Source organism: Opisthocomus hoazin, chromosome 4, assembly GCF_030867145.1.
Source record: "Opisthocomus hoazin isolate bOpiHoa1 chromosome 4, bOpiHoa1.hap1, whole genome shotgun sequence".
NCBI classification, from domain to species: Eukaryota; Metazoa; Chordata; class Aves; order Opisthocomiformes; family Opisthocomidae; genus Opisthocomus; species Opisthocomus hoazin.
Window position 1 is genome coordinate 93,568,793 of NC_134417.1, and position 22,926 is coordinate 93,591,718.

The 22,926-nt window shown below is 59.5% G+C and overlaps 1 protein-coding gene across 3 annotated transcripts in view; it reads left to right on the forward strand.

Annotated features, from left to right (window-relative positions):
• The window catches only part of NBEAL2 (neurobeachin like 2), a 36,110-nt gene extending 13,444 nt beyond the window's left edge, over positions 1 to 22,666 (forward strand). For 2 of the 3 annotated variants that reach the window (XM_075419957.1, XM_075419958.1), the window contains exons 7-54: positions 420 to 505; positions 961 to 1,249; positions 1,322 to 1,428; positions 1,657 to 1,740; positions 1,837 to 1,920; positions 2,059 to 2,157; positions 3,119 to 3,690; positions 3,778 to 3,910; positions 3,999 to 4,118; positions 4,204 to 4,534; positions 4,625 to 4,707; positions 4,813 to 4,905; positions 5,403 to 5,574; positions 6,124 to 6,257; positions 6,340 to 6,499; positions 6,575 to 6,677; positions 7,235 to 7,388; positions 7,532 to 7,690; positions 7,783 to 7,942; positions 8,121 to 8,206; positions 8,503 to 9,171; positions 9,250 to 9,428; positions 9,515 to 9,674; positions 13,024 to 13,161; positions 13,251 to 13,556; positions 13,780 to 13,929; positions 15,253 to 15,410; positions 15,491 to 15,615; positions 15,818 to 15,938; positions 16,025 to 16,182; positions 16,406 to 16,740; positions 17,284 to 17,379; positions 17,460 to 17,584; positions 17,669 to 17,809; positions 17,891 to 18,021; positions 18,116 to 18,225; positions 18,335 to 18,452; positions 18,522 to 18,619; positions 18,704 to 18,820; positions 18,908 to 18,997; positions 19,116 to 19,225; positions 19,320 to 19,492; positions 19,767 to 19,861; positions 19,956 to 20,072; positions 20,149 to 20,310; positions 20,385 to 20,533; positions 20,629 to 20,764; positions 22,182 to 22,666. In XM_075419957.1, the coding sequence (XP_075276072.1) occupies positions 420 to 505; positions 961 to 1,249; positions 1,322 to 1,428; positions 1,657 to 1,740; positions 1,837 to 1,920; positions 2,059 to 2,157; positions 3,119 to 3,690; positions 3,778 to 3,910; positions 3,999 to 4,118; positions 4,204 to 4,534; positions 4,625 to 4,707; positions 4,813 to 4,905; positions 5,403 to 5,574; positions 6,124 to 6,257; positions 6,340 to 6,499; positions 6,575 to 6,677; positions 7,235 to 7,388; positions 7,532 to 7,690; positions 7,783 to 7,942; positions 8,121 to 8,206; positions 8,503 to 9,171; positions 9,250 to 9,428; positions 9,515 to 9,674; positions 13,024 to 13,161; positions 13,251 to 13,556; positions 13,780 to 13,929; positions 15,253 to 15,410; positions 15,491 to 15,615; positions 15,818 to 15,938; positions 16,025 to 16,182; positions 16,406 to 16,740; positions 17,284 to 17,379; positions 17,460 to 17,584; positions 17,669 to 17,809; positions 17,891 to 18,021; positions 18,116 to 18,225; positions 18,335 to 18,452; positions 18,522 to 18,619; positions 18,704 to 18,820; positions 18,908 to 18,997; positions 19,116 to 19,225; positions 19,320 to 19,492; positions 19,767 to 19,861; positions 19,956 to 20,072; positions 20,149 to 20,310; positions 20,385 to 20,533; positions 20,629 to 20,764; positions 22,182 to 22,286 (7,781 nt within the window). In that variant the 3' untranslated portion in view covers positions 22,287 to 22,666. The remainder of the gene's footprint in view (positions 1 to 419; positions 506 to 960; positions 1,250 to 1,321; positions 1,429 to 1,656; positions 1,741 to 1,836; positions 1,921 to 2,058; positions 2,158 to 3,118; positions 3,691 to 3,777; positions 3,911 to 3,998; positions 4,119 to 4,203; positions 4,535 to 4,624; positions 4,708 to 4,812; positions 4,906 to 5,402; positions 5,575 to 6,123; positions 6,258 to 6,339; positions 6,500 to 6,574; positions 6,678 to 7,234; positions 7,389 to 7,531; positions 7,691 to 7,782; positions 7,943 to 8,120; positions 8,207 to 8,502; positions 9,172 to 9,249; positions 9,429 to 9,514; positions 9,675 to 13,023; positions 13,162 to 13,250; positions 13,557 to 13,779; positions 13,930 to 15,252; positions 15,411 to 15,490; positions 15,616 to 15,817; positions 15,939 to 16,024; positions 16,183 to 16,405; positions 16,741 to 17,283; positions 17,380 to 17,459; positions 17,585 to 17,668; positions 17,810 to 17,890; positions 18,022 to 18,115; positions 18,226 to 18,334; positions 18,453 to 18,521; positions 18,620 to 18,703; positions 18,821 to 18,907; positions 18,998 to 19,115; positions 19,226 to 19,319; positions 19,493 to 19,766; positions 19,862 to 19,955; positions 20,073 to 20,148; positions 20,311 to 20,384; positions 20,534 to 20,628; positions 20,765 to 22,181) is intronic. The other variant, XM_075419959.1, reaches the window with a different exon arrangement.
• The last annotated feature ends 260 nt before the right edge of the window (positions 22,667 to 22,926 follow it).

The window sequence follows — 22,926 nt, forward strand, 5'->3', positions numbered from 1 at the left end:
AAGCGGGGATCAAGTCCTTCATGACCTGAGGAGCCCGCAAAAATCAATGCAAAGGGGGATTTTTTTCTCTTTTTTTTTTCTGGGGAAACCCCCCAAAAACCCTCACCCCAAGGCAAAGGCGTTGCAAAAAATCACCTAAAACTCCCGACGCACCCAACCGCCCGTAAATCCCCCAACCGAACCCTGTTTCTGGGCAAAACCCCGTTTTGGGGGGGTTAAAAATAGCTCCCGTGCCGCAACCAGAGCCGCAAAAAAATTGAGCATCCTCATCCCCTCCATCGTCGACAGCGTCCAGCGCCCACGTGGGCTGAGTTTTGAGGTGGATTTGGGCAGAAAAGGGATTTTTTTATTTTCCCTTTTTTTATTTTTGTTCACTGCTTCCTCCCCGAAATCAATCTTCCCCCTCCTCATCCTCGCAGAGAGTTTCCAAACGGGAGCGCAGCTCCCCGAAACGCTCCAGCTCCGACTGATCCATCTTTTTGGGGCCGTCCTCTCCGGATCCAAGGTAGCGTTGGGAAAGGACTTGGGATCATCATCCAAGTGATAAACCCCGAAGCTTTATTTCTTCCAGGAGCTGGAATTAAACGTCTGAATTTTCCAAAGCTTTTAAAAATCCTATTTAAAATTCCAGCCCTAAATTCGGGGGGATTTACCTAACAAAAAATAATGAAATTAAAGAGGGGGTTGAGTTGAAGCTGCCGGTTTGGCTCCGGGATGGCAGATGAGAACTTCACGGCTGAATAAATTTGAGCGGAAATAGGTTTTAATTACCCCGATGCTTAAAAATCAGGATTTAATTAATAGCTCTGAAATTTTGCTTTAAAATAACTTGCACGCGCCCGGAAGCGGGGTAAAACCTGCAGCGCCGGAGGCGGCGGGCTCAGCACGGATAGCTTAAAGGAAGGATTTTATATCGCGATAGGCGACATAAACGCCCGTCTCCTCCCATCATCCCGACAGCCCAACGCGCTGCGGGCCATCACGCCGGCGGCGGTGGAGGTTCTGCTGGGGGTGCTGCGGCGGGGAGGCGGTGGGACCCCCGCTCCGGTCCCCGGGTTGCTGGAGCTGGCGTTGCGTGGCGTGGTGGCCGTGGTCCACGTGCTGCACGGCAGCAGTCCCGGCGCCGGCCCCGTCCCGTTGCGTGTCCTCCTGGATGGTTACTTCAGGGTGCTCAATTCGGATCTGCCCGTGGCTTCCTTGGCGCCGGAGGCGGCCGGTGGCCTCATCGCTCTCCGTGTCCTCATGCTGGGTAGGTGGTTGGGGGACGGGGATGGGGATGGGGACGCGGGGTGGGTGCTGAGCTGTCTCCACCTCGCCGTAGATGCCATCCCGGCCATGCTGAGCTGCGAGGACCGCCCGGTCCTCCAAGCCGTGTTTCTCAGCAACAACTGCTTCGAGCACATCATCCGCCTCCTCCAGAACAGCAAGGTACCAGGGTGGCCACCTTGGTGTTCCCCCTTGGTGACACCAGGGTTGGGCACCTTGGGCACCCTCATCTCCATCCTCACCCTTCCTGGCTCTAAACAATGCTGGGGTGGGGTGGCCGCAGTGCAGCAGCATTCCCAGGGTGGGGACCCTCCATAACCCCTTCCCTCTTCCTCCCACCCTGTACCGGGTGCCGTTCCCCAGGGCTGACACGCACCCTGTGTCCCACAGCTCTACCTCAGCAGCTCGCGGGAGGTGGGTGAAGCTCAGGACCAGGTCCCCGCGCAGCCACCGGATGGGGATGGGCTCCAGCAGGTATCGTGTGGGGCTACCCCGTAACCAAACCACCGGGTGTGGTGGGCTGTGTCCCCCCAACCTAATGGTGGACCCACCATCCCCATGTCACCATAGGTTTTTGACGGCAGCTCCGATGCCATCGCGGTCCACGCTGTCAGAGTGCTCACCGCCATCATGAGCAACTCGCCCTCAGCCAAGGTGGGCAGCAGACCAGAGGCGGGGAGGACACCCCAAAAGCGGATGGGTTTGGGGGTTTTCCCCTCGCAAGGTGGGCTGGGGTGAAAGCAGCACGTGGTGGGGCTCGGTGTGGGGTCCCACATGCCCGGGTGCTTGCAGGAGGTGTTCAAGGAGCGCATCGGCTATGCCCACCTCTACGAGGTGTTGAGGAGCCAAGGCCAGCCCACCCAACGCCTGCTCCAGGAGCTCCTCAACATGGTGAGCATTCCCAGTTCTCTACGCCGAGCAAAGCCCTCAGTGCTGTTGGTTCATGGTGGAACTCAGCCCCCGGCAGACCGTCGGTCCTCTCCACCCTGCTAGTTTCCCATCGCCTTGGTCCTGAGGGGTCCTGGGGCCATCTTTAGCTTGGAGTCATGTTCAGCTTTGGGAAGATTTGAGTCCTTTCTGATGTGGTAGTCCTTGTGCTGGTACTGCTGGACATGCCAACATCTCCAAAATGCTTGACGCACAGGGGCTTCCAAAATGCTTGATGCATAGGGGTCTTCAGAGTGCTTGATGCACAGCAGACTCCAAGATGCTTGATGCGTGGCAGTCTTCAGGGCGCTTGATGCGCAAGGGTCTCCAAGATGCTTGATGCATGGAGGGTCTCAAAGTTGCTTGGTGCACAGAGGTTCTCCAAGACCCTTGATGCACGGGGGTCTCCAAGACCCTTGATGCACAGGGGTCTCCAAGACCCTTGATGCACGGGGGTCTCCAAGACCTTTGGTGCATGGAGGTTCTCCAAGACCCTTGATGCATGGGGGTCTCCAAGACCGTTGATGCACAGAGGTCTCCAAGATCCTTGATGCACAGAGTTCTTCAAGACTCTTGATTCACAGGGGTCTCCAAGACTTTCAATGCATGAGGTCTTCAAGACTTTTGATGCATGGGGTTTCCAAGACCCTTGGTGCACGGGGGTCTCCAAGATCCTTGATGCACAGAGGTCTCCAAGACTTTCAATGCATGAGGTCTTCAAGACTTTTGATGCATGGGGTTTCCAAGACCCTTGGTGCACGGGAGTCTCCAAGATCCTTGATGCACAGAGTTCTTCAAGATCCTAGATGCATGGAGGTCTTCAAGACTTTTGATCCGTGGAGGTCTTCAAGCCTTTTGATGCATGGGGTTTCCAAGACACTTGATACACGCGGGTCTCCACCAACCGGCTCTTGTGTTTTGGCAGGCAGTGGAAGGTGACCACGGCTCCTTCCCGGTGCGTCCCATCCGCAACGAGCAACCCCTGCTCATCCTGCTGGCCTGGTTGCCAGCGCTGGCCTGCCAGGAGCTGCAGGTCTTCCTCTCGGGCCAGCTGCAGCGGCTCTGTGAAGCCTCCCTGCCCAGCCGCCTCACCTGTGTCAAGGCAGGCATGGTCGGTTGCCTGTTGGGTGCCTTGGCCACCGAGCCAGCGCTGCCGGCAGCCTGCTCCGAAAATTTGCTGGAGCTGCTGCGGGCGTTGGGCAGCCTCTCCATCCGCCCCGGGGAGCTGCGGCAGCTGCTGCGGCTGCTGCGACACGAGCGGGGTCGGGGACCGCATCCCTACGCGGCGCCCGTCATCCGGGCGCTCTCGGGGATGGCGCGGGTCGAGGGACCCCCCCGGGCGCTGCAGTGCTTCGACCTGACGCCCGGCATGGCGGGGATCATGGTGCCTGCCATCCAGAAGTGGCCCGGTGGTGCCTTCGCCTTCCACGCCTGGTTGTGCCTGAGCGAGGAGGAGCCCGAGCCACCGGTGAGGCCGAAGAGGAGGCAGCTCTACAGGTGATGCTCAGTGGAGGGATCAGGGGGGTTGAGGTGAGGATGAGGAGGGGCAGCACCACCATCCCCACCATGCTTCTCCTCCACCAGCTTCTTCACAGCCGGCGGGACGGGCTTCGAGGCGTTCTTCACCGCCGGCGGTGTGTTGGTGGTGGCCGTCTGCACCAAGAAGGACTACATGACGGTGGCATTGCCGGAGTTTGCCTTCAACGACTCGGCTTGGGTGAGCATCATCCCCATTCCTGTGTCCCCGTCGAGGGAGGGGCAACGGGGACACTGGGATGCCTGACACCCTCTCCCTGTCCCCCCAGCACTGCGTTGACATTGTCCACATTGCTGGCCGACGGCCCTTTGGCCAGAACATCGTCAGCATCTACGCTGATGGGCACTTGCGGAAGACGGCGCAGCTCCGCTTTCCGTCCCTCCACGAGGTGGGGGACCCCCCAGGCTCCTGGCCGGACCCCTTTCCCGATGGCGTGGGGATAGGGGCTGAGCACAACTCCTTCTCCCTTCCAGTCCTTCACCTCCTGCTGCATCGGCTCTGCAGGCCACCGGACCACCACCACCACCGCAACCACCGCTGGCCACCTGCCGGCGTCCCACGGGCCGGAGCTGGTCTTCCCCCCGCGCCCAGCACTCGGCCGCTCCCAGTCCGTCCCCGCCACGCTGGGCCCCCACGCCTGGACCCCTACTCAGCCCCCCACCGAGGGGGTGGTGGCCACCACGGCGGCCGGTAGCCAGGACACCGAGTGGGGCAGCCCCACCTCCCTGGAGGGTCACCTGGGATCCGTGGCCATCTTCTGCGAGGCACTGCAGCAAGCCCAGGTCAAGACGCTCTTCTGCATGGGTACGTCGGGGTGGGGCATGGGGGACGTTGCTGGTGGCAACCAAGGTCTCCTCCACCATGCCCTAGCTCACCCCAGTCCTCTTCTCCCAGGACCAAACGTCACATCACCGTTTGCGCTAGAAGGTGACTTGGTGGAGCTCAGCAGCAAGCTTTTGCTGTACTACACCCCACAGGTGAGGAGAGCCACCCCTTCAGGGGCGAGGACAGCACTGGTAGACCCTCTACCGTAGGTGACATCTCCAGGAGCATGAGGACGCTCCCATGGTGCTCTCTTTTAGGCCTGCAGGAACAACATCTGCCTGGACCTCTCTCCCAGCCATGGCTTGGACGGGAGGCTGACGGGACACAAGGTGGTCAACTGGGACATAAAGGTATGCTGAGCACAAGGTGACCTGTCCTGGTCCATCCATCCCATGGCATGGAGGCAGCTGGGTCCCTTCTGGAGTGTGGGGCAGGGCCAGGACCCCCAAGGAGTGTTGGATGGCCACGGTGGTTCCCCTGGACCCTGCGGGGTCTCTGCTACATAGTATGGGGCCCACCAAGGACCTGCCTGACCCATAGGTCCCCCAAGGACCTGCATGCCCCATGGGTCCCCTAAGGACCTGTTGCCCCGCAACTCCTCAGCACCCAGGGCGGGCACCATGGGTGGTGCAGGGGACGAGGTGCTCTTTGGGGACCTGTTTTAGGTTTGTGCTGTGGGGTGGGTCAGGGCACACCCCGATATCTGCTAGGCACAGGGCCCAGCTCTCCCCGGCTTGGGCTGAGGCCGTGAGCAGGTAGGACGGACCCCAGTTGCACGTGCAACCTCCTCCTCTACGCTGCCGTCACCACGCAGCACCCGGTAAAGCCTCTCGCCTCCCTCCGGCAGGACGTGGTCAACTGCGTGGGTGGGATGGGCGTGCTGCTACCCCTGCTCGAGCAAGTGGTTTCCAAGAAGGAGGAGCCCGAGGATGAGCAGGAGACCAACGACCTGGTGGGGCCAGAGCTGACATCCTCCAGGAACGCCCAGGGCATGCTCATCCCGCTGGGCAAGTCCTCAGGTGAGGACCTCGGGGGACGTGGAGAGGGAGCTGTCCTGCTCAGGTGGCTGGAGGGAGCCCCGCTGCCACATGGGTGCTGCCTGGAGCAGGCTGGTGTCTACCATGGCCATGAGAGGTCTTGCCTGGGGCACCAAGGGTTATGGGGTGACGGAGAAACCGTTGACATCTTTTAATGTTGTTATGACCCAATTAGTCATAAACAAGCAGTTCTGGGAAGGTGAGGGTGGCTCCAGCCTGTTGCCTCCGGCTTGCCTTTGTGTGGAGTCTCTGGTGTCTTATAGTAGGGCTGGGTTCATCCAGGAGGCTTCTCCTGCGTAGGTGAAATAGGCTTTTTCCCGATACCCAGCTGCTTATTTCCAAGAAGCTCAGAGCAGCGGAGGTTTCCACTCGCTTAAATTTGGGGGAAATACGGGAATGGGCTGAAAAGTTTGCAGAGAAAAGTTTACGATGGGGTCTCCAGGATGCCCATTGCAGGCAGCACTAGGGGAAGGTGTCTAGGTGGGCATGGGGCTCACAGCTACTGGTGGGCCTCTGCCCTGTGCCTTGCAGAGAGCAGGCTGGAGAGGAACAGCGTGGCCGCCTTCCTGCTGCTGGTGAAGAACTTCATCCAGAACCACCCAGTGAACCAGGAGAGCCTGGTACAGTGCCACGGGCCGGCCATCATTGGGGCGCTGCTGCAGAAGGTGTGGGGGGCTACCAAGGGTTCCATCCTATGGTCCCAAGGGGGATGCCGAGGCTGCAGACCTCCTCTCTCGCCCATGGCAGGTCTCCAGTCCGCTGCTGGACATGAGCACGCTGATGGCCTCACAGATCCTCATGGAGCAGGTGGGCTCCGAGGGCAGCGGGCTCTTGCTGCACCTCCTCTACCAGCATCTCCTCTTCGACTTCCGCATCTGGAGCAACAGCGACTTCGCCGTCCGCTTAGGTGGGAACTGGGGCTGCTTTGGGGGTGTTCTCATCCCGACCAGCCTCCACGGCCGCTCACACCTTCTCCCTGCAGGTCACATCCAGTATCTGGCCAACGTCATCAAGGACCACAAGCAGCGCGTCCGCAAGAAGTACGGGGTGCAGTACATCCTCGACTCCATCCGGACGTACTATGGGTGAGCTGTCGCTTGTAGTCCGGACCCCTGAATGCTGACGTGGTGGTGGGCTTCACCCCTCAGAGCTGCTGTTTGGGGTAGATGCCCTTTGCTTGGGGTAATATGCTCCCTGCAAGCACCTCATGGGGTGATCTCCCGGTGTGGGAGCATGGTGGTGTGTGCAGGACGTTCCGCTCCCCATGACCATGCCTCGTCCCCAAGCCTCCACCCAGAGCTGTGCCTGGTCAGCCCCAAAATCCACGCCCAGCGTCTCTCCAGCAGCAACCAAGAGCTTGGTGGTTTCTGCAACGAACTGATGCCCTTTTCTTGTCTGACCTGATGTGTTTCCACACTTTCGTGATGCTGGGGGTGCTTGCACCCTGCAGAGACCAAAATGCATGGGGTGAACATTTCCCAGTGGGCAGGGTTGGTCAGAAGGGATGTCCACACCAGGCTGACCTGGAGCTCCTCAGGCTCCGTGGTGGGATTTGGGGTGATGCTGGCGATGGGTGACAAGGGATGGGGAGGGCAGCTGTGCACATCCACAGAGGGAATGCCCATGCGTGTCTGTCCACCAGCATCTCCAGGGAGAAGACCACAGCCACCGATGACATCAAGACAGTGCAGACGTCCCTCTTCAGTCTGGTGAAGGATTTCTTCTGCAGGAGCTTCTCCGGGGAGGAGATGCAGAGCTTGCTGAGCTACGTGGCCGGGGCACAGGACGAGCAGCAGGTACGGCACTGAGCCACCCAGGTCCCCAGACACCTCAGTGTGTCCATGGGCTGGCCCGGCGCTTCACAGTAGGTGGGGAGAAGCCGCTGAGGTCCTGGTGGGTCATGTAGAGGGCCGTGGACAACCAGCCCCATGTCCCACAGGTCTGCGGGGCACTGGAGGTGATCCACAGCCTGCTGAAGGGCTCACCTGCCCAGGAGCAGCTCTTTGCCTTCCTCTTTGAGCCAGGCCACGTGGAGGTCCTCTTCTCGCTACTGGTGCAGAAGAAGTTCTCGGATGAAGTGCGGGAGAGGGTCTTCAAGGTAAGGCAGGTTCCCAGTACCAACCTCTTGCTGTCCCCCAGCAGCCAGGGCCTTTCCTGCAGCGGGGTGACCACCTCTCTCTGTCTCACCAGGTCCTCTACAAGATGCTGAAGTACGAGAAGGTCCCTGAGCGCAGCAAGAACCGCCTGAAGCTGAAGGACATCGGGTACCAGGGGCTGATCGCCTGCCTCAGCGACGTCCCCAGCTCCATGCTGCTCTTCCGCTGCCTCTCGGAGCAGGTCCTCGGGGCAGGTACCGCATGTCCTGACCAAACCAAGCTGACCCCGGCCACCTATCCCAAACATGTGCCATGGGGACATCACGGGTGACTTCCCGCAAGGCTCAGCCCGTCCTGGGGCTGAGGGTCTTTGGTGGCTTTTGGAGACAGAAGGAGGTGTCTAACTGCAGTACTGTCTCTCCTTGTCCGTAGACCCTCCCAACTACAAGGACCTGGTGGCCGTGGTTTACCTGTCCCACCGGGCTGAGCTGACCGTCCGGCTAGATATCTGCCGCAAGGTGAGCAGGACCACGGGTGCAAGGGGCTGTGGCTGAGTGGTTGCCCCGGGGCTGAGCTCCTTGGGCACCCAGCCATGCCTCAACACGGAGACCATGGAGGTGGTGGTGACACCTGTGCACGGGACTGCTGGCACATGGACATGCCAGCATGGAGGTGGTGCAGCCCCAGCACTCCGTGAAGGTTATGGAGGGTCTAGGGTGCTCAAGCATCCTGCCCCTTGGAGGGACCAACCCCCAAGAGGCTACCAGGAGCTGGGGCAACATCATCAGGTCTCCCCTCTCGCTTTCTCTTGCAGCTCTTCCACTTGATCTACGCGCAGCAGGACATGGTGAAGCAGCTGGCGAGGTTGGCTGGCTGGCAGGACACGCTCACCAAGCTCTACGTCAAGGAGTCCTACGAGTCCCGTCAGCACAGCCTGAGCAACGCGGGCAACGGGGGCTGCCTGGAGCTCCTCCGCCTCTCAGACACTCCCAGCAAAGAGGGGATGAGCTCGCCACCAGCCGAGCTGCAGGAGCTGGACGTCTTCCTGCCTCTGGGCTACGAGGCCTCTGACCAGGAGCTCTCCGAAGGCTTCTCCGACCACTCCATCTCCCCGAGCGGCCGCACCAAGTCCTTCCACTCCTACAACTTCAAGTCTTTCGACTCCTCTGACCGGGCCAGCCGCTCGTCCTCCAACCCCGGTGATGGTCCTCCCTTTGATGGTGTCTATCACCCACTCTCACCCTTCTCCACCTCACCCTTTGACCTGGGGCTTGACCTGGCCAGCACCTGCTCCATTGCCACAGCCGAGAGTGGCACGCAGACCCCCACCAGCGGCCCTGGCACCCCCTCACCCCTGGAGAGCTTCAAGCCCTTCCCGGGGATGCGAGCACGCAAGAGCTCCAGCCTCTCCAACGTCCTGGATGAGAGCAGCTACCAGGATGCTCTGCCCAGTGACAATGTCTCCAACACCAGCAACCCCCAGGTGAGCCCAGAACCATCATGCCCACCACCCTGGGCTACACTGGACACCGGACCTCTCACCCTTCCTCTCCGTTGGCAGCAAACGCCTGAGGAGGAGCTGTGCAACCTCTTGACCAACATCATCTTCTCGGTGACCTGGCGCGGGGTGGAGGGCTGGGATGACGCAGCGTGGAGGGAGCGCGGGCAGGTCTTCTCTGTCCTCACCAAGCTGGGGATGGCGTGTGAGCTGGTGCGGCCCCCTGATGAGATCAAGCGCAGGTGAGTCCTGCCCAGGTGCGGAGCGGGGTCTGGTGGGGTGTGCCCCAAGGGAGGACCACCCCGCGGAGCTGCCTGCTGTCCCGCAGCCTGCTGGAGATGATGCTGGAATCGGCGCTGACGGACCTGAAGGAGTCGGGGCCGGCCACCCTGCCCGGTCTCACCCACAACGCCCTCAAGCTGCTGCGGCTGCTCCAGGACTTCTTGTTCTCCGAGGGACACAACAACCAGGCTCTGTGGAGCGAGAAGGTGGATGGGCACGAGGAGGGGTTCCTGATCCCAAAGCCGAGCTCAGAACCCTGATGCTAACCCCTGATGTTAGCCCTGAGCCTAAACCCTGCCCCTACCTGCAGCCCTTGAACCTAACCTTAGGAAATAACCTGTGCCTTAATCCTAAACGCTAACCCATAACCAGTAAAGCAAATGCTGACCCCAAAACCTTAGCCCTAGCCCGACGCTCTGTCCGTAAACCCCAACTCTAACCCTAAGCCTTAACCCCAACCCCGCACCCTTGCTGTGAAGCCCGATCCTACACCCTAGCCCTAAGCCCTACTTCTAACCCTTAACCCCAGTCCTACAGCCTTACTGTAAACCCAAATCTGATGATCTAACCCTGTACACTGAGATCTAACCCTAAACCCTGTCCCTAACTAGTAAACTGTCAATTTAACCCTAACCCATGCTGTTAACCCTAGGCCCCAACTCCTGCTGTAAATGCCAATGATGATCCTAAGCCCTAACCCCTAATCCTGAAGTTTAAACTTAACCCTGCACTCTCACCATAAATCCAACCCCCTAGCCCTATACCGTAAGCCCTAACCCTAAAGCCTGTCCCTCACTCATAATCTGTAAATCTAACTGTACCAAATCCTAATCCTCAACCTTAACCCTACATCCTTGTTGGAAGCCCCAATCCTTAACCCTACTCTTAACCCCAACCCTATGCACTTACTCTAAACCAAAACCCCAAACCCGAACCATAACTCATACCCTGTAATCTAACCCTACCTCCTAAATCCTAATCTGCAACCTCTCCGTTCATCCTTGCCCTAAAGCTCAGCCCTAACCCCAAGCCTGTGCCCTCACCCTAACCCCAGTCCTAACCCTGGACACTAACTCTAACCCTTACTGTAATCCTAACCCCATACACTAACCCTGTAGGCTAAGATCTAACCTTAAACCCTATCCCCATCTCATAGCCTGTAAATCTAACCCGAAGCCTGCTGTTAACCCCACACTATTGCTTTAAACCTAACCCTGATCCTAAGCCTAAACTTTAACCTTAACCCTAACCCTTCCTCTAAACCCAAAACATTAGCCCTATGCCCTAAGGTCTAAGCCTAAACCCTAACCCTATCTCCTAATCTTAATCCTAAACCTTAACCCTACATTCTTCCCCTAAACTCAGCCCTAATCCCAGTCCTACACCCTCACCCTAACCCCAGTCCCAACCCTCAACCCAAACCCTACAACCTTACTGTAAACCGAAATTCTAATCCTGTACTCTAAGCGCTAACCTTCATTTATAATTTATAAATCTGACCATATCTCCTAAATGCTAATCCTCAACCTGAACCCTACATCCTTGTTGTAAACCCCAACCCTTAACCCTAAACTTAACCCCAACCCTATGCCCTTACCACAAACCTAAACCCCAAACCCTAACCTTAACTCACAACCTGTAATCTAACCCTACCTCCAAATCCTAAACCTTAACCCTACATCCTTGCCCTAAAGCTCAGCCCTAACCCCAATCCTGTGCCCTCACCCTAACCCCAGTCCTAACCCTAACGCTAACCCTAACCCTTACTGTAACCCTAACCCCATACACTAACCCTGTAGGCTAAGATGTAACCCTATCCCTGTCTCATAACCTGGAAATCTAACGCGAACCCTTGCTGTTAACCCCACACTATTGCTTTAAACCCTAACCCTTATCCTAAGCCTAAATTTTAACCTTAAGCCTAACCCTTCCTCTAAACCCAAAACATTAGCCCTGTGCCCTAAGGTCTAACCCTAAACCCTAACCCTATCTCCTAATCTTAATCCTAAACCTTAACCCTACATCCTTGCCCTAAAGCTTAGCCCTAATCCCAGTCCTGTACCCTCAACCCAAACCCTACAACCTTACTGTAAACCGAAATTCTAATCCTGTACCCTAAACCCTAACCTTCATTTATAATTTATAAACCTTACCTTATCTCCTAAATGCTAATCCTCAAACTTAACCCGACATCCTTGTTGTAAACCCCAACCCTTAACCCTAATCTTAACCCCAACCCTACGCCCTTACTGTAAACTGAAACGCCAAAACCTAACCTTAACTCATACCCTGTAATCTAACCCTGCCTCCTAAATCCTAATCTGCAACCTCTCCGTTCATCCTTGCCCTAAAGCTCAGCCCTAACCCCAATCCTGTGCCCTCACCCTAACCCCAGTCCTAACCCTAACGCTAGCCCTAACCCTTACTGTAACCCTAACCCCATACACTAACCCTGTAGGCTAAGATCTAACCTTAAGCCCTATCCCCATCTCATAACCTGGAAATCTGACCCGAACCCTGCTGTTAACCCCACACTATTCCTTTAAACCCTAACCCTGATGCTAAGCCTAAACTTTAACCTTAAGCCTAACCCTTCCTCTAAACCCAAAACATTAGCCCTGTGCCCTAAGGTCTAACCCTAAACCCTAACCCTATCTCCTAATCTTAATCCTAAACCTTAACCCTACATCCTTGCCCTAAAGCTCAGCCCTAATCCCAGTCCTACACCCTCGCCCTAACCCCAAGCCCAACCCTCAACCCAAACCCTACAACCTTACTGTAAACCGAAATTCTAATCCTGTACCCTAAACCCTAACCTTCATTTATAATTTATAAACCTAACCTTATCTCCTAAATGCTAATCCTCAACCTTAACCTTACATCCTTGTTGTAAACCTCAAACTTTAACCCTAATCTTAACCCTAACCCTACGCCCTTACTTTAAGCCGAAACCCCAACCCCTAACCATAACACATAACCTATAATCTAATCATACCTCTTAAATCCTAATCCTAAACCCTACATACTTGCCCTAAACCTCAGCCCTAACCCCAATCCTATACCCTCGCCCTAACCCCAATCCCAACCCTAACCCTACAACGTGACTGTAAACCGAATTTCTAACCCTATCCCCTAAGCACTAACCTTCATTTATGATTTATAAATCTAACCGTATCTCCTAAATCCAAATCCTCGACCTGAACCCGACATCCTTGCCCTAAACCTCACCCCTGACCCCAATCCTGTATCATCACCCTAAAATCAGTCCCAACCCCTAACCCCAACCCTACCCCCCTACCATAAACCCATACCCTAAGCCCCGACCCATAACCCTCATGCCAAACCCTAACGAGTTCGTCATTAGGGCTGGGGCTCTACCCTCCCCCTAAACCCTGATCCGAACCCCTACCCAAACCCAAACCATGGGTAACTCACCCATGTCCACCAAAGCTGAGGGTGGCCGGGTGATGGGGACAGACCTGGTGGCTTCATGCCCACCAGGCCAGAGAGGTGGGGGGTGCGTGGCTGGGCAGGGTCTCACTGTGCCCCCCCCAGATCTACGAGGGGGTGAGCAGTCTGCTGGACAAGCTCGGCGTCTGGTACCACCTGGCCAACGGCACCTCCGACCTCAAGGAGATGGCCCAGACGGGTCTACGCGTCCTCGTGGGCTACATCATGCTGCAAGACCCCCAGGTGGGTCAACCCTTCCCGGGACTCGGGGTGAGACCCTAGCCCTTGGAGCAGGGCAGGTGGCCCCAGCTGATGTCCCCTGTCCCCCCCAGCTACACTCGCTGGCGTACGTGAAGCTCCACAGCCTGCTGCAGACCGCCTCAGCCCCCAAAAAGGACGAGGCTTGCTACCTGCTGGGCAAGCTGGAGACCCCGCTGCGACGCTCGCTGGACGCCAAGTCGGAGACCTTCTCCTGGTTGGTGCCCATCGTCCGCACTCTCATGGACCAGTGCTACGAGACCCTGCAGCTGCAGGTCTTCCTGCCCTCGCTGCCCCCCACCAACGGCAGCCCAACCTTCTACGAGGACTTCCAGCTCTTCTGCACCACCCCGGAGTGGAGGGGCTTCATCGAGAAGCACGTGGGTGCCGTGGGGCGTGGGGCGTGGGGTGGCGTTGGTGTTGGGGGAACCCCTTCCCAGGCTTAGAGACGGGTCCATACTGCAGCTGGGTCCCCATGTCACCAGCGGTTTGGGACAGCCTGCAGGGGTGACCTCCAAGACATGGATGCTTCTAGCCCGGATGATGGTTGGTGGGTGCCAAGCCCTGCAAACACCTTCCCCTTCGTCCCGGTTCTCTCGGTAGGTGCAGCCCACCATGGCCCAGTTTGAGATGGACACCTTCGCCAAGAGCCACGACCACATGTCCAATTTCTGGAACGCCTGCTACGATGCCATGATGAGCAGCTCCCAGCGACGGGAGCAGGAGAAGGCGGCCAGCCGCAAGATGTTCCAGGTACTGCGTGCTCCTCGCCCCTGGGACGTCACTCTGGGGATGTCTTCCTCATCCTGGGGACATGCTCCTCACCCCAAGGATGTCATCCTGGGGATGTGCTCCTCATCCCGAGGATGTCATCTTGGGGAGATCCTCCTCACTCTGGGGACGTGGTCCTCAGGGTGTGCTCCTCATCCCAGGGACATCATCCCAGGGATGTACTCATCAACCCAGGGACGTTGTTTCAGGGATGTGCTCCTCACCCTGGGTACATGCTCCTCACCCCAGGGACATCATCCAGGGGTCATGGGGATGTGCTTCTCACCCAAGATTGTCATGCTGGGGACATGCTCCTCTGGAGATGTCATCCTGGGGACATGGTGCTCACCCCAGGGATGTGCTCTTTATCCTGGGGAGGTCATCTTGGGGACATCCTCCTCTCTCTGGGGACATCATCCTCAGGATGTGCTCCTCATCCTCGGGAAATCGTGGGGACGTGCTCCTCATCTCAGGGACATCATCCCAGGGATGTGCTCCTCACTCTGGGGCTGTCATCCTAGGGACGTGCTACTTGCTTCAGAGACATGCTTATCAACCCGGTGGACATTAATCACGGGGATGTGCTCTTCATCCCAGGGATGTCATCCTGGGGACATGCTCCTTATGCTGGGGACATTGCCCTCAGGAAGTGCTCCTCATCCTAAAGGACATTGTTCTGGGGCTGTGCTCCTCATCACAGGATCATCATCCCAGGGATGTGCTCATCAGCCTGGGGACATCATCCCAGGGATGTGCTCTTCAGACTGGGGCTGTGCTCCTCATTCCAGGAGCACCATCCTGGGGATGTGCCCCTCATCCCAGCATCATCTTCCTGGAGATGTGCTCTTCAGACTGGGGACATCATCCCAGGGATGTACCACTCACACTGGGGACATGCTCCTCATCCCAGGAGCACCAGACTGGGGATGTTCTCATAATTCCAGGAGCACCATCCTGGGGCTGTGCTCCTCATCGCAGGACCACCATCCTGGGGATGTTCTCCTCATCCCAGGAGCACCATCCTGGGGATGTACTCCTCATCCCTGGAGCACCATCCTGAGGATGTGCTCCTCATCCCAGGAGCACCGTCCTGGGGATGTGCTCCTCATCCCAGCATCATCTTCCTGGAGATGTGCTCATCAGCCTGAGGACATCATCCCAAGGATGTGCTCCTCACCCCTAGTACATCACCCCAGGGGTGTGCTCCTTGCCCTGGGGACATCACCCCAGGGATGTGCTCCTCACCGCAGGGATGTCCCCAAGCCCCAGCCCTGCTGTCACTTCACTCTTCTGCTCCCTCGGTAGGAGCTGGTGCTGGAGCCGGCGGCGAAGCGCTGCAAAGCAGAAAACGCCCGGCACGCCAACGTGCTCAAGCAGGCCAACAACCACCACAGCACCGTGCTGAAGCAGTGGCGGTCCCTGTGCCGCCTCCTCACCTCATCCCGCTCCGCCTGGGCTGACCGGTGAGCCCCCGCCTTGGTCCCTGGGGAGGGGAGGCATGGCTGGGGGTCTCCAGGGTGCCTCACCCCCACCTGCCCCCCAGGAACCCACCGGAGGTTCGCTGGAAGCTGTCGAGCGCCGAGACCTACTCCCGGATGAGGCTGAAGCTGGTGCCCAACCTGAATTTTGACCAACACTTGGAGGCCAGCGCGCTACGGGACAACTTGGGTGAGGCTGATGGGAGGGGGGCACCCAGGGGTCCCCCCACACCTTGGGCAAAGAGTGCCACTGGTTGGATGCACATGGTGGAGTTGAGCTGGGAACTGTCGTGGACCCTGTTGGGGTTGGGGGGTGGGATGGAGACCCTTCACAGGGCTTGTCCCCCAGCTGTGGGAGGCCAGGGGTCCTGCTGACCCCTTCCTCATTTCAGGAGCCGACCACCTTCACAACCCCGCCGAGTCCCTGCCACTCGCCATGGCCAAGGAGGCCAAGGTGAGCGAGCTGGAAGATGACCAACTGGCCGAGGAGGACCTCCCCGTCCTGGACAACCAGTGAGTGTCCACATCCCCTGCCGTGGCCCTGGCTTGCCCAGGCTGGGGGTGTCACCAGGGTCTCCTTGCCCCCCTGTGTCACCCAGGGCTGAGCCCAAGGAGCAAAACCAGCGGGAGAAGCTGGTGGTCTCAGAGGACTGCGAGCTCATCACGACGGTGGCGGTTGTCCCCGGCCGCTTGGAGGTCACAACCCAGCACGTCTACTTCTACGACGGCAGCAGCGAGAAGGAGGAGACAGAGGGAGGTAACGGCACATGCTGCTTGGGGGAGTACCCTGCAGCAAGGTGGGATGAGGAACCCCCCACCCATCCCATCTTCTCCAGAAGCCCATTGCGCTGGGTGCTGGCCATTTTGGGGGTGGGCTTCTCCCAGCCCCAGGGCGATGGTGGCCTCCATCCCTGCCTCGGGAATTGGGATCCGGGTGGAAAGTGATGCCAGTGGGGCTCTGTGCCCCCCCATCTCGGCAGGGATCGGCTACGACTTCAAGCGCCCCTTGTCCCACCTGCGCGAGGTCCACCTGCGCCGCTACAACCTACGCCGCTCTGCACTTGAGCTCTTCTTCATCGACCAGGCCAACTACTTCCTCAACTTCAAAAAAAAGGTGGTGGCACCCTTTCCCCCTCCCCAAGCCCCTCCTGGGGCCATGGCACTGCCCAGGCTCCAGCCACTCCACGACCTACCGACGTCCCCTCAGGTGAGGAACAAGGTATACTCCTGCATCCTTGGCCTGCGTCCCACCAACCAGATCTACTTCGGCAGCCGGTCACCCCAGGAGCTGCTGAAAGCCTCAGGGCTCACCCAGGTACCAGCCCCTCCTTGCCCATCCCCGCCCCATATCTCACCTTCCCAGATGGCAAAGGGGACAGTGCCAGCGTGGAATGGGGATGGCTGTGGGACCAAGGATGGGCATGGGTTGGAGATGACCATGGGACCAGGGATGGCCATGGGACCGGGGATGGCTGTGGGATGGAGGTAGCCATGGGACCAGGGATGGCTGTGGGACCAGGGGTGGCCATGGGTTGGAGATGACCATGGGACCAGGGATGACTGTGGGATGGAGATGGCCTTGGAACCTGGGGTGGTCATGGGATCAGGGATGGCTGTGTGATGGAGATGGTCATGGGACCTGGGGTGGTCATAGGATGGAGATGACTGCAGGACCAGGGATGGCCGTGGCACCAGGAATGGCCACAGGATCAGGGATGTTTGTGGGACCAGGGATGGCCATGGGATGGGGATGACCATGGGACCAGGGATGGCTGTGGGACAGGGACAGCCATGGGGAGGGGGTGTCTGCGCCCTCTCCTCCCCCCCAGCCCATCTCAGCGCCCTCCCTTCCCTCCAGAAATGGGTCCTGCGGGAGATCTCCAACTTCGAGTACCTCATGCAGCTGAACACGATTGCAGGACGCACCTACAATGACCTCTCCCAGTACCCTGTGGTGAGCCCCCCAGCTGTGTCCCCGTCCCCCCAGTGACCCCGGGGCCCCCCCAGCCTCACCCACCTCCCGCCCCCACCCAGTTCCCATGGATCCTGCGGGATTACGTCTCGGAGACCCTCGACCTCACCGACCCAGCCGTGTTTCGGGACCTGTCCAAGCCCATTGGGGTGGCCAACGAGCGGCACGCCCGGGACGTGAAGGAGAAGTGAGTGTCCCCAAGAAAGGAGGGACGGGGGACTTGGGGACCATCTGGTCAGCTCCTGGTGGACCTCCCCCACCTCACCCCCAGGTACGAGAGCTTCGAGGACCCCACGGGCACCGTGGACAAGTTCCACTACGGCACACACTACTCCAACGCGGCGGGCGTCATGCACTACCTGATCCGCACCGAGCCCTTCACCACCCTCCACATCCAGCTGCAGAGCGGCAGGTGGGCATCTGGGGGGGCGACCCTGCGGAGGGGACATCGAGGGGGACGAGCGGGCTCCGACCGAGTGTCCTGTGCCACCAGGTTTGACTGCTCGGACCGGCAGTTCCACTCGGTGCCAGCAGCGTGGCAAGCCCGCATGGAGAACCCCGTAGACGTCAAGGAGCTCATCCCCGAGTTCTTCTACTTCCCTGAGTTCCTGGAGAACCAGAACGGTGAGGAGCACCCGCCATCCCCACCATGGGGACAGCACCCATGGGAGCATGGCTTGGGTGGGTGTCCCTCACCCCCCACCTGCTGTGCCTTCAGGCTTCAACCTGGGCTGCCTGCAGCTCTCCAACGAGAAGGTGGGCGACGTGGTGCTGCCCCGGTGGGCGCGCTCCCGCGAGGACTTCATCTACCAGCACCGCAAAGCCCTGGTGAGATGGTGAACCTCACTCCGGCCATTGCTCCACTCCCACCCCTGGGGGGTTGTTACAGGGGGTGGTGGGCGTTCCCAGCCCACCGCGATGCCCCATCCTTGGACAGGAGTCAGAGTATGTCTCAGCCCACCTCCACGAGTGGATCGACCTCATTTTTGGGTACAAGCAACGAGGCCCGGCCGCCGTGGAGGCCCTCAACGTCTTCTACTACTGCACATATGAGGGTGAGCCGTGGGGCAAGGAGGTGGAGGAGCACCTGCCAGGTGGCCCCCCATAACCATCCCCGTCCCCAGGGGCCGTGGACCTGGACGCCATCGCTGATGAGACGCAGAGGAAAGCTCTGGAGGGCATCATCAGCAACTTTGGGCAGACGCCCTGCCAGCTGCTCAAGGTAGCTCATGCCCCCACCCCAAAAGAATAGCCCCTTTCAGGGGGCCACCCCCCTTCTGATGGGTTCCCTCGCCACCGTCCTCAGGAACCCCATCCCGCCCGGCTGTCGGCAGAGAGCGCTGCCCGGAGGCTGGCCCGCCTCGACACCCGCTCACCCAACGTCTTCGAGAACCTGGACCAGCTGAAGTCCTTCTTCGTGGAGGTGAGGCCAAGCCCAAGGGGTCCCTGGCCGGGACTGGGAGGGTGGTGGTGGCCAGGAGGGTGCCCACTGGTTGCTGTCTCCCTGCAGGGCATCAGTGATGGGGTGGCTCTGGTGCAAGCAGTGGTCCCCAAGAACCAGGCGCACTCCTTCATCACTCAGGGATCACCCGACGTCCTGGTGAGTGTGGGGAAACTGAGGCATGGGTGCATGCTGCTGGCCCGGGGGGACTGGGACCGAACCCCAGGAGGGCTTCAGTGGTGATGGCTGTGTCACCTCCATCTCCATCTCTGCCCAGGTCACCGTGAGTGCCAACGGCTTGCTGGGCACCCACAACTGGTTACCCTACGACAAGAACATCTCCAACTACTTCAGCTTCACCAAAGACCCCACCGTCTCCAACGCAAAGTGAGTCGGGCACGTGATCCCCGGGGATGGTCCTCGGAGGTGCCACCAGCCCACCCCACGGCTCTGCCACCATCCCGTGTCCCCTCCCCACCAGGACCCAGCGCTTCCTGCAGGGCCCCTTCGCCCCCGGCGCGGACCTCTGCTCCCGCACGCTGGCCGTGTCCCCCGACGGGAAGCTGCTCTTCAGCGGGGGGCATTGGGACAACAGCCTCCGCGTCACCTCGCTGGCCAAAGGGAAGGTCGTTGGGCAGATCACCCGGCACATAGGTACGTCCACCTCCGATGATGAAGGTCCGATGATGCCCCAATGGGTTTGTAGGGCCATGGGGGGAGGCAGGGGACACATGAGCGGGCAGGGGACATCTCCCAGTGTCTCCCATCTTCTGGGGACAGTCCAGGCTCCATCACGGAGCAGGGCTGGAGTTGGGGTTAGCAGCATCTCCACACCCCAAAACACATCTTGGTGCCAGCCCACGGGGTCGGGGTGCTGAGGACGGTGGGACAGGACCAGCAGCTCATGGTGTCCCTCTGGGTGTCACAGATGTTGTCACCTGCCTGGCGCTTGACCTCTGCGGCATCTACCTCATTTCTGGGTCGCGAGACACCACCTGCATGGTGTGGCAGGTCCTACAGCAGGTAGGGGGTTGACCCTAACCCTGCGCTCCAGGCTGGGGGGCTTGCGGTGGGCGCTGCCACCAGGTCACTGAGGTCCCTGTGTCCCCAACGCCAGGGTGGGTTCTCCAGCGGCTTGGCTCCCAAACCTGTCCAGGTCCTATACGGCCACGACGCTGAGGTGACATGCGTGGCCATCAGCACCGAGCTGGACATGGCGGTGTCGGGGTCCAAGGTGAGCTGGGGTGGTGGGGTGGGCGGCAGAGTTGGGAGTGCCACCATCATCACCCTGTGTCTCCTTCCTCCCGTAGGATGGCACCATCATCATCCACACCATCCGCCGGGGTCTCTTCATCCGGTCCCTGCGGCCGCCCGGCGAGAGCTCTCCACCCGCTGTCCTCTCCCACCTGGCCGTGGGGCTGGAAGGGCAGGTGGTCGCCCAGACCACCGTGGGTCAGCGAGCCTGCTCCAAGGTATGGCCAGGTGTCCCCGTGTCCCCCTCCTCGTCACCGTCAGCGTGTGTGTCCCCCCGCTCTTTGCCTTTCAGGAGAGGTTTGCGCTGCACCTCTACTCGGTGAACGGGAAGCACCTCTCCTCCGTCCCCCTGGACGAGGAGGTGACGGCCATGTGCCTGACGGAGGAGTTCGTGGTGCTGGGGACCACGCAGTGCGGGCTGGAGATCCGTGACCTCCAGAGGTGAGGGCTTCCACCTGCCTCGTCCCACCCCAGCCACCCGCTTGGGGTGCCCGGGGGGCTTGAGGGGTCCCATCCCACCACTGGTCTTCTCGCAGCCTCAGGGCAGCCATGCCCCCCGTGCCCATGCGGGTGCCCGTCCACAGCGTGTCCGTCACCAAGGAGAAGAGTCACATCTTGGTGGGGTTGGAGGATGGCAAGCTCATCGTGGTGGGGGCTGGGCAGCCCGCTGAGGTGAGCTGGAGATGGGGAAGGGGGTGGTGGGCGGATGGTGGTTGGGAAAGGGTTGGGAAAAGGGTGGGGGTGCAGATGGGGAAGGGGGTGGTGATGGGAGAAGGGATGGGGATGGGTGTGGGTGTGTGTGGAGAAAAGGCTGGGGTTTGGCATGGGGTGGAGATGATGATGGGGAAGGGGCTGGGGATGAAGGGTGTTTGGAAGGGGACGGGGATGGAGATGGGGATGAGATGGGGATTTGGAAGGGAATGGGGATAGAGAAGGAGATGGACATTCGGAAGATGTGGATCTGGGAAGGGGATGGAGATGGAGAAGGGGGTGAGGAGCGGGGATGGAGAACGGATGGGGAAGGAAGGGAATAACCATGGGGATGGAGAAGCAGATGGGGATCTGGAAGGTGATGCAGATGGACAAGGGGGTGAGGATCAGGGTGGGGATGGAGGAGATGGAGAAGGGGATGAGGATCTGGAAGGGGTTGGGAATAAAGAGTGGGATGAGGATGGAGATGGAGAAGGGGATGAGGATATGGAAGGGGATGGGGATGGAGAAGAGGATGAAGATGGAGAAGGGGATGGAGAGGGTTGAAGAAGGGAATAAGGATGGGGATACAGAAACGGGTGGGGATTTGGAAAGTGAGGGGGATGAAGAGGATGAGGATCTGGAAGGGGATGGGGATGGAGAAGAGGATGAGGATCTGGAAGGGAGTGGGAATAAAAAGTGGGATGAGGATGGGGATGGAGCAGTGGATGAAGATTTGGAAGGAGATGAGGATCTGGAAGGGGATGGGAATGAAGAGTGGGTTGAGGATGGTGATGGAGAAGGGGGTGAGGATCTGGAAGGGGATGGGGATGGAGAAGAGGATGAGGATCTGGAAGGGGATGGGCATGAAGAGTGGGATGACGTTGGAGGTGGAGAAGGGGATGGAGCTTTGGAAGGGGAGGAGGATCTGGAGGGGGATGGGCAAGGAGAAGAGGATGAGCGTGGTGATGGAGAAGGGTTGAAGAAGGGAACAAGGCTGGGGATCTGGAAGCCGATCAGGATGGAGGAGAGGATGAGGATCTGGAAGGGGACGGGAAGGAAGAGTGGGATGAGGATGGGGATGGAGAAACGGATGGGGATCTGGAAGGGTATGGGGATGGAGAACAGGATGAAGATGGAGAAGGGGATGGGGTTGGAGAAGGGGATGGAGATTTGGAAGATGAGGATCTGGAAGGGGATGGGAATGAAGAGTGGGATGAGGATGGGGATGGAGAAAAGGATGGGGATCTGGAAGGCGATGGGGATGGAAAGGAAGATGAAGATGGAGAAGGGGATGGGGATGGAGAAGGGGATGCAGGTGAGATGAGTAGGGGGCTGGTCTTCTGGCAGGGGTCAGGACTGGGGACACGGGGTGGGCGCTCATTGTCCCCTCACCCAGGTCCGACCCGGCCAGTTCCACCGGCGGCTGTGGCGTTCCACGCGACGCATCTCCCAGGTCTCGGCCGGCGAGACGGAGTACAACCCCGCCGAGGGCAGGTCCTAGCTGGGCACCCACCACCCACCACCCACCCACCCACCCACCCACCGTGGGGACACGGGGAGCCCCGCAGAGCCGGGGGGGGGCTGCAGACCCCCGCTCAACCCCACGGCCTCAGCCCGCTGGGGTGGGGGCGCAGAATCGTGTGTCCCCCCCCCAGTTTTGGGGACGTGGACGGACGGGGGGCGAGGAGGAGGAGGCAGGGACCCCCTGCTGGGAAGGGGGGTGTCGCGGTGGCCCCCCACCCCCCGTCGCCGTGCCCGCTGGCCAGGAGCCGGCCGCCGGCGTTGTCCCCCCTCCCTATTTTGGTTGTTTTTTTTTTTTTCTATCCATTTTTAGGTCTTTTTGCAGAAAAAAAAAAGAAGAAAAAATTAATAATAATATATCTATGGGGAATAAGGTGTGCAAGGCCCGTGTGTGCCCCGTGCTGGGTGGGGGGTGACTGACACCCCCCCCATGTCACCCCCCCTCTGGTGTCACCCCCCTCCCCCCCCCCCGTGGTTTTGGGGCCCTTTCTGCCCACCTGGGATGTGGGGACACGTGTCACGAGCGTGGGGGGGTCTCAGCAGCCGTGCACCCCCATGTCACAAGTGGGGGGGGGTCTCAGCATCTGTACGCCCACGTTGCGAGTGGGGGGGTCTCAGCA